This window comes from Cyclopterus lumpus, chromosome 3 (genome assembly GCF_009769545.1).
Source record: "Cyclopterus lumpus isolate fCycLum1 chromosome 3, fCycLum1.pri, whole genome shotgun sequence".
NCBI lineage: Eukaryota > Metazoa > Chordata > Actinopteri > Perciformes > Cyclopteridae > Cyclopterus > Cyclopterus lumpus.
This window is the reverse complement of record NC_046968.1, coordinates 28,224,458-28,237,296: the sequence shown is the minus strand read 5'-3', so window position 1 is coordinate 28,237,296 and position 12,839 is coordinate 28,224,458. Positions and strand designations below refer to the sequence as shown.

Below are 12,839 nucleotides of genomic sequence, written 5' to 3'. Positions count from 1 at the left end.
AGACCCAGGACTGAGACACAGAGGAGACACGTATTGAATGTGTGTGTGCGTGTGTGTGTGTGTGTGTGTGTGTGTGTGTGTGTGTGTGTGTGTGTGTGTGTGTGTGTGTGTGTGTGTGTGTGTGTGGATTGAGAGAGTTGAAGGTGGATCAAGTCCATCAGAGCAAAACAATAAAAGTGATTAGAGAACCCTCTCAATGGCGCTCCTTAAACACATTCCAGGGTGTTTTTCCCCTCGAGGACGGGAACTGGCAGCGTTCCCACCGGTTTGTCATCCAGGAGTTGGCTCTCACACACACACACACGCACACACACACACACACACACACACACACTCACACACACTCACACACACACACACTCAACAACAGCTGCACAGTCGTCTAATGTGAGAATGAACTGAATAAAAGAACATGTGAAAACAAGCTTGTGTCCATGTTTCACGCAACCTTCCTCATTAATATGCTAATAATAAATACGATAATAAATACTAGAGCCAAGAGTAAATTTATTTCTCTTCATTATTCTAAATCTCTCAATTAGTTTCCATTTCTCTGATTTTTCAAGAAAAAAGATATTGACCATGAAAAATGTAAAAATTAGACTTTATCCAATTTTACAATTATACAAAAGAGAGATAACAAGCAAATCTTCCTATTTCACGAGCTGTAAAAGAACGATTTATAAACCGCAGAAGCATTAAAACTAGAGGGACACAAAACTACCAAAAAGAGACAGAAAACAACAACAAAGAGATGCAAAACAACAACAAAGAGATGCAAAACAACTCCTTAAATCTGTGTGTGTGTGTGTGTGTGTGTGTGTGTGTGTGTGGAGGGGGGGGTGTTACATGTGTGGGCCCTGGGGCCCATTGGCTCATAATGCGTCCATGCCAACACATTCCTCTGGACACAGTTACACACTTACACAACACACTTTCATACGTGCACACAAACACTTAAAAAGAAATTTAAAAAATCTTCAAAAACATATTTAAATCATTTACTTTACTATACATTATATAAAATATTGTGTGCCTACACCTTTATATAACAGAGTATATAGATAATATATATATAAATTATTTACTCTGACTGACTCATAGAACAGAATTGGTCAGATATGCTCACACACACACACACACATACACACACACACACATACACACACACACACACACACACACACACACGACTCCCCATCATTTTCCATGGCAGGGTCCCCTGAGGTTGCCCTCATTAGTGTTACCGCCGGTCAAATTAGCGTTGATAACAGTCGGAGGTGGGGTGGGCTGGCTTTCTAGATTAATGAAAGTGACCTTTGACCTTTACAATGCCCCCCCCCCTGTCCCCCCCTCTTCTCCCTCACATGAGAAGAGAGAGACAAAACCCTGAAGGCAAACTGCATCCAGTAAGAGAGTTAAAGGTGAAGAGCTACAGACCAGTAACACCAGTTGGAAACTTTCCAGCATAAATCTAAATAATCTGATAATGTGCAAAGAAACATGCACATATTATTGTATTATTATGTTTAAAAAGTCCAGTCAAGACAACAAAGTGTGTTGTCTAATGTGTCTTGTGTATGTTTGTGTGAACAGATGTACATTTAAATTAGTTTTATGTTTTTTAAAGAAATAATGTTTCAATGAGGCTCTGGGAATACAAATATTTAATTTAATTTGATAAAATAAAAATAAAAAGTAATAAATTCAAATTTCAAAATAGCAATATTTTCAAATGGCAAAATCTTCAAATTGGTAAATATTTAAATGAGCAAATGAGCAAATTAATCAATGTTCAAATGTTTTTTGGGGGTTTGTAAATTTACAATTCTTTCAAATTTGTAAATTTGTAAATTATTTTCATATTCATATATTTAACATTTTAACTGCATTTCCGTCCAGCAGTCAGAGCTACGTTACCATGGAGCCCACACTGTCACTCTGAGAAAATGACTTTACTTCACGTGTCCACAAACCAACGGGTGACGTCACCATGACAACGTCCACTTAGGTGAGCGATAACGTACCATCGGTGTCATTACCTCCCTTTAATGACACCGATGACTTCCTGTGAGGCCTCTTCCAACACGAAACACCATCAGCAGACAAACGGCGGTGCAAAAACAATCCAATCAGCACGCTCCCCCCCCCCCCCCCCCCCCCCCCCCCCCGCTCACATCTGATGCTGGTCAAAAGGGCCGCGATTGGTTTATTTTTCTGCTCTGGGAACCCTGAGCGCGCCCATTTTCCTCTGCACAGATTATCTTAATGACAACGTTTAACTCGTAGGAAACAGAGGGCGTAAAGGCAGGAAAGAGTGGGGGAAGAGGGGCATTGTGGGAAATGACCTCGGGCCCTCTGTAAACTAGAGTGCAACTTCACTCCTTATAAATGTCCGTGAGCTCTGTGATAACATGTCACATATAGAGATAAAGGCTCCGTTCGGCCTTCGTTATTCACTGTTAATATATTACCAGTGAATCAAGTAGCAATGTGTCCTCAATAATGAACCCACAGAATATTACATTCCACTTATTTTGATAATAAAACTCAATGTTCAGATCGTATCACGGATCGAATCAGCAGAAAAAATAAATGGTGCAAAAATAACTTTGTTTGTTTTTGTTTTAGTCAAAACAGCTGTTCCTAAAGGTTATACCAACGACCTCTGTAAATGTCAAAATGTTAACTCTAATTTAGTTTTAGTCGTCTATAAGACACATACAATTAAAAAAATATACATATATGTATATATATATATACACATATAAATATATATATATGTATATATTTATATATATATACACATAAATATATATATATGTATATATTTATATATATATATATACAAACATAAATATATATATGATTATATATATATTTATGTTTATATATATACACATGAATATATATATGATTATATATATATGATTATATATATATTTATTTATATTTATATATACATATATGTATATGTGTATATATACATATATATATATATATATATGTATATATACACATAAATATATATATATATAATTATATATATATACATACACATAAATATATATGTATATATATGTATACATATATATATATATATACATATATATATATATATATATACATATATATATATGTATATATATATACATATATATATATATGTATATATACACATAAATATATATATATACATACACATATATATATATGTATATATATATATATATATGTATACATATATATATATATATATACATATATATATATATACATATATATATATACGTATATATATATATACATATATATATATATATATATAGAGAGAGAGAGAAAGAGAGACAAACAAAACAATAATATATATTTTTTTACATTTCATACACCAAACAATTAATTGATCAATCGATGTAAGGGATGAAGGCGAGCGGCATGCAGGTCACACTTACGCTCTGCGGGGACGCCGGGCAGCCGGGAGCCAGCAGCAGCAGGACGAAGGTCAGGGCCTGGCACAGGGTCAGCTTCCTGCAGACGGCGAGAGGAGACACCGTCAGCCGGTCGCCTGGCAACACCTCACCATCACCGGTTTCACACGCCACGCACACGCCACGCACACGCCACGCACACGCCACGCACACGCCACACGGTACAGTCGTTGGAGAGGAAACAGACAGCGAGAGACACGTCGAGCAGCAGAGGTCTTTAGGTCGTTGATAATATCCACAAATAAGCTGCCGCACCGCTGTGAGCCCCCTGTGGGCCGGAGCCAAGGTCAGGAATGCCCCCCCCCACCCCCCCCCCCCCCCCCCCCCCCATACAGCCAGTATCATTAATCCCAACAACACCCCCCCTTCCCCAACAGTGTCTTATTAACTCCCACACAGCCGAGAGGAAGGAACCGGTCTCCCCTGCTGCGTTTACATGATTTTAATTTCACTAATAATCAGAATCACAGCCGGTTGCTGCGTCTCGAACTCGGCCTGGTTGGCACACGTGCACAGAAATATCAGTCAAGGTCACGACTGAGTGTTTTCACGTCAAATGTAAAACAAAATTAAAAGTGTCTTGTGCATCATTTTAGGTGAAAAAGGTTTTGCGATATTCAGCCGGATTTAAAATAAAGTTCTGAGAGTTTTAAATAAAGTTTGACTGCTCAGTGCAGGTTTGTATTGAGCCGGCGGTTAAGTGTCTAAAAGCTGCATTCTCTCTAGTGACCACCAGGGGGCGACTCCTCTGGTTGTATAGAAGTCTATGCTTCATGTGTTAAAGCTGCATTCTCTCTACTGACCACCAGGGGGCGGCTCCTCTGGTTGTATAGAAGTCTATGCTTCATGTGTTAAAGCTGCATTCTCTCTCCTGACCACCAGGGGGCGACTCCTCTGGTTGTATAGAAGTCTATGCTTCATGTGTTAAAGCTGCATTCTCTCTACTGACCACCAGGGGGCGACTCCTCTGGTTGTATAGAAGTCTATGCTTCATGTGTTAAAGCTCCATTCTCTCTCCTGACCACCAGGGGGCGACTCTTCTGGTTGTATAGAAGTCTATGCTTCATGTGTTAAAGCTGCATTCTCTCTCCTGACCACCAGGGGGCGACTCCTCTGGTTGTATAGAAGTCTATGCTTCATGTGTTAAAGCTGCATTCTCTCTACTGACCACCAGGGGGCGACTCCTCTGGTTGTATAGAAGTCTATGCTTCATGTGTTAAAGCTGCATTCTCTCTCCTGACCACCAGGGGGCGACTCCTCTGGTTGTATAGAAGTCTATGCTTCATGTGTTAAAGCTGCATTCTCTCTACTGACCACCAGGGGGCGACTCCTCTGGTTGTATAGAAGTCTATGCTTCATGTGTTAAAGCTGCATTCTCTCTACTGACCACCAGGGGGCGACTCCTCTGGTTGTATAGAAGTATATGCTTGTGTTAAAGCTGCATTCTCTCTCCTGACCACCAGGGGGCGACTCCTCTGGTTGTATAGAAGTCTATGCTTCATGTGTTAAAGCTGCATTCTCTCTACTGACCACCAGGGGGCGACTCCTCTGGTTGTATAGAAGTATATGCTTCATGTGTTAAAGCTGCATTCTCTCTCCTGACCACCAGGGGGCGACTCCTCTGGTTGTATAGAAGTCTATGCTTCATGTGTTAAAGCTGCATTCTCTCTACTGACCACCAGGGGGCGACTCCTCTGGTTGTATAGAAGTCTATGCTTCACGTGTTAAAGCTGCATTCTCTCTCCTGACCACCAGGGGGCGACTACTCTGGTTGTATAGAAGTCTATGCTTCATGTGTTAAAGCTGCATTCTCTCTACTGACCACCAGGGGGCGACTCCTCTGGTTGTATAGAAGTCTATGCTTCACATTTTAAAGCTGCATTCTCTCTACTGACCACCAGGGGGCGACTCCTCTGGTTGTATAGAAGTCTATTCTTCACGTGTTAAAGCTGCATTCTCTCTCCTGACCACCAGGGGGCGACTCCTCTGGTTGTATAGAAGTCTACATAAATGACTCTCTTGATTCACTCCCTCAATAAACATTGTAAACATGAGTTTCTGGTCTCTCTGATTTATGGCCGGTCATGTGACACTGTGACTCCATCAAAGGACAACAACCCTCTCTTTGATGCTGACGCCGCGTCACGCCTCATTTTTTATTAACGCACCCAGAGGAACAAATATCAAAGACAGAATGCATTCGGAAAGTTACAGCAACTTAATCTACCCTCTCTCTCTCTTCCCTCCCACACTTCAGCCTCCAGTCTTGTCGTTCCTCTCTCTCTCTCTCTCTCTCTCTATCTCTCTCTCCGTCTCTTTCATCTCCCAGAAGGACCGAGCTGCTCCAGAGCGTTTTGGCCTGGTCCCAGGTCAGTAGTTGCCCCGGTCCAATTAGAGGATACACATCTCCCTCACACTCGGCTGGGCAGCCCGTCCCTTCAGAGCCTTACATGGGGGAGTTCACATCGGAGGATCAGGGGAAGGTCGCGCTGACCTCGGGAGGTAATGGAGTCACGGTAGAAGGAAGAGGCCTTTTTTAATGTACGCCCACATTGATTTTAATAACTGACACAAATAAAAGTGGACTTGATGTTTAGTGAGATGAACTTCTGGACCGCCTTCTCTTTATGCTTTTGAATGCCTTGAAACTCAGGAGTACGTCTTTGTGGAGAAACTCAGTTTTAATAGTTCTGTTTATTAAATTAAAAAGAGTGTTAGTGGACTAATAATTGGCCACGTTGTAATGAATGCACACCAATGGTCCTGCAGCACTTTCCTTTTGAAATGTGTTTGAGACTGAGAAAAGGAAGAAAAAAAAAAACATTTGTTTTTGCATCGATGCACGAAGCTGCAGATGTTTCCGGTGTTTTTTTGTGGTTTTTTAAACATCTGCGGTGGAAGAGAAGCTTTTTATATATTTCACGAGGGCTAGAAACACATTCCGTCGTAATCCAGAGAGATGATGAGGTCATTCCTCTCACTTTCACCCCCCCCCCTCCCTCCCTACAGGGTTCCCCACAGAGGTGAGCAGGGGTCAGACCCCCCCGGCTCTCATTAAGACCATAGCGGCACATTAGCGAGGCGCTCCGGGGCGTTCAGAGGGAAGCGGCTTCAATCAATACGAGACTGCTGCTGTTTATTTGGACTGAGATTAGGTGTTCTGATGAGGAAGATGAAGATGAAGAAGAAACACAAACAACACCGAAGTTATCGTAAACGAATCGCAGAATGAAGCCGGCGAGCTTCTGTCTGAACGTGGCCGCTGGATTATGAATAGAAACATAATCATTTGATCAAATTCACTGATATATTAAACACTTTATAAATGTTTCACTATGTCATCAGGATACTTCCTCAGTCAATTACTGACATTAAGACAATGTGTATCGAGTTTGATGAAAATATGTTTGAATGTGCAAATGCGGCATTTTTGTATTGAATATTATTATTATTTCTCATTTTCTCTCTGTAATCGTGAAACTATTTATGGTAATGTTGCATAAAAGTTTCTAATTAAATGAGAAAGTACTTTTAATTCGCATTTAATTCACGCAGGAGAAAACAAAAAAATGTGCTTCATGTGGTTATTACATAAAGAATGAGGCTCGATAATTGTTTCACGTTATCTTGTTTTCATAATGTCCGACCGACAGGTAGCTCTCACGTCCCCGCCCTGCACAAATAAACAGAACGTGACCTTTGACCTCCGCCAGAGCCACCTGACTGAAGTGCTCCGCTCCCTCGTGTGCAGACACCCACCGCGTTCCCCAAAAGCAACCGAGGAGTCAGTCTTGACCTTTGACCCCCCCCCCCCCAACGGAGGTTTAGCCGTGACCCCACCCCCCACTGTCTTTAGGAGCGAGTCTGGTGGATGGTCTTGGTGGTTAAATGGAGCACGTCGCTGAATTAATTGACGCAAACTCTTAACAGATGTTCAGCGTGAAGGACCCCGTTGGGTCCACCATGACCCCGTCGGGTCCACCATGACCCCGTTGGGTCCGCCATGACCCCGTCGGGTCCACCATGACCCCGTCGGGTCCGCGTCGGGTCCACCATGACCCCGTTGGGTCCGCCATGACCCCGTTGGGTCCGCCATGACCCTGTCGGGTCCGCGTCGGGTCCACCATGACCCCGTTGGGTCCGCCATGACCCCGTTGGGTCCACCATGACCCCGTCGGGTCCGCGTCGGGTCCACCATGACCCCGTTGGGTCCGCCATGACCCCGTTGGGTCCGCCATGACCCTGTCGGGTCCGCGTCAGGTCCACCATGGTAAATAAATCAAAGATTTAGTTGTTGCCTCTCAGCCTCCTTCCCTTCCATCCCCCCTTTCCTTTCCTTTCCTTTCCTTTCCTTTCCTTTCCTTTCCCTTCGCTTCACCTCTTCCTCGACAGGGAGGACAAACCGCCGTCATACCTCGGGGATTATGAGATTATCTTTTCACGGCCACTTCGGGGTCGTCTGCGGTCGCCGTGGTAACGACGGGAAGAGCACGCAGTAACAAAGAGTTAACGGACGAACATATTAAAAAAAAGGAAGGCTGGAAAAAAAAAAGAAAAAAGACTCCCTTGTCGGACTTCGTAACCCAAACACACACACTTCATCTGACACTTACAATCTGACACTTGACAGCGTGTCCGTCACTCTCATTGTTACAGCTGAGAAACACGAATGTTTCAGTGGCAGAAGTCTGGATCATCTCATCAATTGTTCTTTGGCGTCCGTCAAGTTCAATGACTCTGACACTCGCTGCAGAAACACCACCTAATCTCGCTCCGAAGCCCTTTAGAGTGCACGCAGCAGTAAACTCTTATCTGACTGAACCTTGACTCTGGTGGAGATCCAGGCTCGAGTGCACGAGTCCAAGACCTCCAAACATCTCTCACCGGGAGTTTCATTTCCCAAGAACAACAAGTCAGGGTTGATGTTTGTGTCACGTGACTCGTGTACTTCAGAAACGACACTTACATAGTTGGTTTTTAACCCAAACCGATCTTTTCCTAAACCTAACAAAGTATTTTTCCCGATGTTTTCCTTAAACCTAATTAAGTATTTTTCACAATCTTTTCTTTACCATAACTAAGTATATTTTCCGATGTTTTCCTAAACCTAAATATGTATTTTTCACAATCTTTTCTTTAACCTAACTAATTATTGTTTCCGATCTTTTCCTAAACCTAAGTAATTTTATTTTCCGATGTTTTCCTAAACCTAAGTAAGTATTTTTCCCGATGTTTTCCTTAAACCTAATTAAGTATTTTTCACGATCTTTTCTTTAACCTAACTAAGTCTATTTTCCGCTGTTTTCCTAAACCTAAGTAAGTATTTTCCCCGATCTTTTCCTAAACCCAACAAAATATTTTTCCCGATGTTTTCGTAACCTAACCAAGTATTTTTGTTGCCTAAACCTAACCGAGTTTACCGTGAAGACGGAAGTTTATTTTAAAAAGACCGTATTCACATAGCTAGCATGAATTGACACGAGTTGCTGGACAACTTCAACCCAGACTCACTTAAGGTGGTCTGATCTTTAAAGGTGGACCAGCTAGTTCCTTTTTTTTGTTTTTTAACTGATTAATCTGTCAAAATATAAAACTGTCGGTTAGCGAATGTTTCTTTGAAGAAGCGACAACGAAGCATTTGTTTTAACTCACTACGACTTCTTATAGAAACTGGAACTCTTTCAGAGCCACACACACACACACACACACACACACACACACACACACACACACACACACACACACACACACAACACCTGAATGACTGAAACAGACGTCAATAAATGAGCCATAACTCCATCTTTTAGTTGTGTGGATTGAAAGCTGTGTTTGCATCTGGGGCTCATTACAGGAAGAAGAAAAAGAAAAGGAGCTTATAAGTAGAAACATCTACTTCGCAGTGTGTGAAATAAAAGAGACGTTTGGGCTGTTATCTAAACGATAAATCAGTTCATTTGAAGAGGCGTCCGTCTGCTCGGCTCCATCCTCCCTCGAAGGGAAGAGAAGCGATGAAATGAGCGAGTGACATCATCACCGAGTCAGAGTCCTGGTTCTGAAGCTGTATGCTCAGCGTCGCATGGCGAGCAGATTAAAGTCCTCCTCATAGGGCTGACGGCTCCTTCCCAAACAAACATTCCTCCAAGGAGTTATCACAGGGACATGTGTGCCCCTCTCTCTCTCTCTCTCTCTCTCTCTCTCTCTGTCTCTCTCTCTTGCAGGATGACAGCGGTCCATGTGACAGCGCACACACACACACACACATTCCTCCTGACACATTACATCCACATGCGGCCCATAAAAGGGAAAAATCACACTTTAACATCTTTTCCCCCCGAGAGTCAAAGTGGATTTAAGTTTAAGAGACACACACACACACACACACACACTCACACACGGGATTAGATCAAATACGAGCCAGGTTTATTTATAGCCGGTGACATTTGTGGAGATAATAGTGAAGCAGGATGGAGGTGGGATGTAGATATCCCAGATATACTGTATACGTGGGGAGGATGACCTCACACCCGCTGGCAGGAAGTAACTTACGACCGACTGGATGTGACCTCTGGGTGTGACCTCTGAAAAACCTTCACACACCAGGATTATCTAAACAGCTTCGAGTCAAGTCTCCCTCGTTCCTGCATGTTCTTGTGATGAAGGAGCACAAACCAACATGGTGGGGAATGTGTCACCTCCCATCCTCCTCTGTGTACTGCAGGAGCTTCTGAAACATAGCTCAAGGTAAATATTTAAAAGGCACAAACAGTCCGAGGAAAGAAAAGAAGAAGAAAAAAAGAACCTGCCTCTGGAATTTATCACCTCCCGTCAAAACTGGACACTTCTTATAACTCACTGTACTCCACTTCTCATGCGAGTCATCAGCCTTACCTCGTCAGTATGGAAGAGGAGGAGGAGGAGGAGGAGGAGGAGGAGGAGGAGGAGGAGGAGGAGGAGGAGGACATGGTGGATCCTTGACGGTCGGACTCAGGTTATGGTGCATTCAAGTGCGGCGTTGTTTCCAGCGTCATGGTGCGAAACGTCGCGGCGCAGATGCGCAGCGCATCCCGGCTCCTGCTGCTGCTCCTCCTGTTGCTCCTGCTGCTGCTCCTCCTGTTGCTGCTCCTGTTGCTGCTCCTCCTGTTGCTGCTCCTGTTGCTGCTCCTGTTGCTGCTCCCACGCGACAGCATCCATGAAGCCTTCTGCTCCTTGTTTGGTTCTTTAAGTGGAACCTTTAAGGGAAATGTTGTGGTCTCTCTCTTCAGCTGTAGAGCTCGTCCATCCAAACAGCTGTTACTCAGTTCCCAAAACGCATCACATCAGTGTTGTCTTTCGGGACATGCAACAACAGCAACAACAGCAACAACAGCAACAACAGCAACAACAGCAACAAGCATCTCCTGCTGGACGTTCAGGTTCAGATTTTTCTTTCCATTAAAAACCATCAGCCGTGATTCACAATATTTCCAGATTGAACCCAAAAAAAGGGGTGAAAGTGTCCGGTGTATAGAGAGCGTGATGCGGTCCAGGTGAGTCCAGTCTGCAGGTGGAGCTCCACCAGGTGAGCTTCTCCTCTTCCTCTCGGGACCAACGGGTCGGATCGGCGGTAGAGAGCAGAGAGAGAGACCGGCAGCGCACCACGAGTCTCACGGTCTGTGGCTGAGTGGAGAGGTGCTGCGGTGTGTGTGTGTGTGTGTCTCTCTCTCTCTCTCTCTCTCTCTCTCTCTCTCTCACTCTCTCTCTCTCTCTCTCTCTCTCTCTCCACCTGAGCGTTACATTCCTGCGGTGGACACGCCTCTCTCGTCCAATCACAGGCCGGCAGCTCCTCTGACTCAACGTTGATGATGAAGTTATTGATTGTATACTTTACATAAATCCATTATTTACATTACTGTAAAGTTCAATTCCCTTCAAGAAAAGGGATGTCAAAATATACAATTGACTCTTTAAGGAAGAATTATGTTTATTATTCATTCACATAAAAAATAATAATTTGAATGATCATTAGTGCATGTAAATTTGTACATAAAAAAACCCAAATCAGTAAAAAAAAAAAAAAATGGATGGTAAACTTATTGATGCTAAATTGTACATGCTTGAATGTAACATAACAAAAGTAAAAACTGTCAAAATGTATGATGAACTCTTCCAATTCTATTTTATTATCATTTATATTTTCTTAAAGGGGAAGAAGAAAAGCTATTTTAGAAACTTGGTGGATAAACTTAAAAAGTTGGAGAAAAGTTTAAAAAGAAATACATATATATTATTGAATGTTTCCATATATTATAATCTCCTATATCATATAATACTAATATATATATATGTATGTGTATAATGGATCAGCTGCTGGGTGTAATGCCGGTCCCAGACCTCCTTCAACCCTCTCCCATCACCAGTCCTTCCTTCATCCTCACTTACTCTTTCCTAACTTACTGTACCTCCATCTTTCTATTCTCTCCTCTTCCCGTCACTCTCTCCTCCCCTTCGTCCTCCTCAGCGACTCCTTTGTCTCTCACTGAGCTTCATGGAAGTATTACATCCCATTTTAACGTCTTCAATAAACATTTACAGTGACTTAGTGTATTTTGCTTCTACTGCATAAGAAAGCAGTGCTTTCTGGGAGTCATAACTCTTATTCCCATGAACCCATGCAGTCAAAATGTTGCTTTTCATCGTGACTTACTGCTCACGGCTGACAATTTACAATACATTTAAATTACAGTGGAGATACTGTAAACTACACATCCTCTTTCTGGTTAAACTGCTTCCTGTATGTAACTGTTGAATCATTACAGCACATCACTGTATGCTTTTGATCTAGCAGTGACGCGGACAAATTGTACAGCAGCTTTACCGGAAAAAAGTGCTTCCGGTATTTTACTGTAATCTTACAATAAAAAGTTTCTACAGAAATTTACTGTAATTTTACAGGACATGCAGGACATCCACAGTTTCCCAGATCAGAAGACGCGGTGGCGACGAAGCAACCTCGTGGCCCCCCGGTGAACTCGGTCACTGTCCCTTTAAGAGACATTTCAGCTGAGCCCGAGCACCGATTTCCTTGAACTGATCACCTGGAGCCGTGCAGACATAACAGAGGAGAGGCCGGACCACTGTAGTGTCCGTCCACACACACACACACGCACACACACACGCACACGCACACGCACACGCACACGCACACACACACACACACGAGAGCCGATGTCTCACTGCCACTATACTCGTGAGCTTGTAGTGTGACCCCCCCCCCCCCCCCCCCCAAGGGGTCATGTAGCCACGCAGGGTAAATATTATGGTCTGGATGCGACGCCCGCCCCGTCATTGGAAGCTCATTGCAAATGTTTCCGA

General features: G+C 43.2%; 1 protein-coding gene across 1 annotated transcript in view; it reads right to left on the bottom strand.

The window, feature by feature from the left end:
* adamtsl5 (ADAMTS like 5) overlaps positions 1-7,726 on the bottom strand; it is a 23,078-nt gene extending 15,352 nt beyond the window's left edge. Inside the window, exons 1-3 of the mRNA XM_034525508.1 lie at positions 7,417-7,726; positions 3,453-3,745; positions 1-10 (exon numbers count right to left, since the gene is read on the bottom strand). The exon at positions 1-10 is cut by the window's left edge and continues 160 nt beyond it. Coding sequence (XP_034381399.1) covers positions 1-10; positions 3,453-3,745; positions 7,417-7,726 — 613 coding nt within the window. The remainder of the gene's footprint in view (positions 11-3,452; positions 3,746-7,416) is intronic.
* Between the last annotated feature and the right edge of the window lie 5,113 nt (positions 7,727-12,839).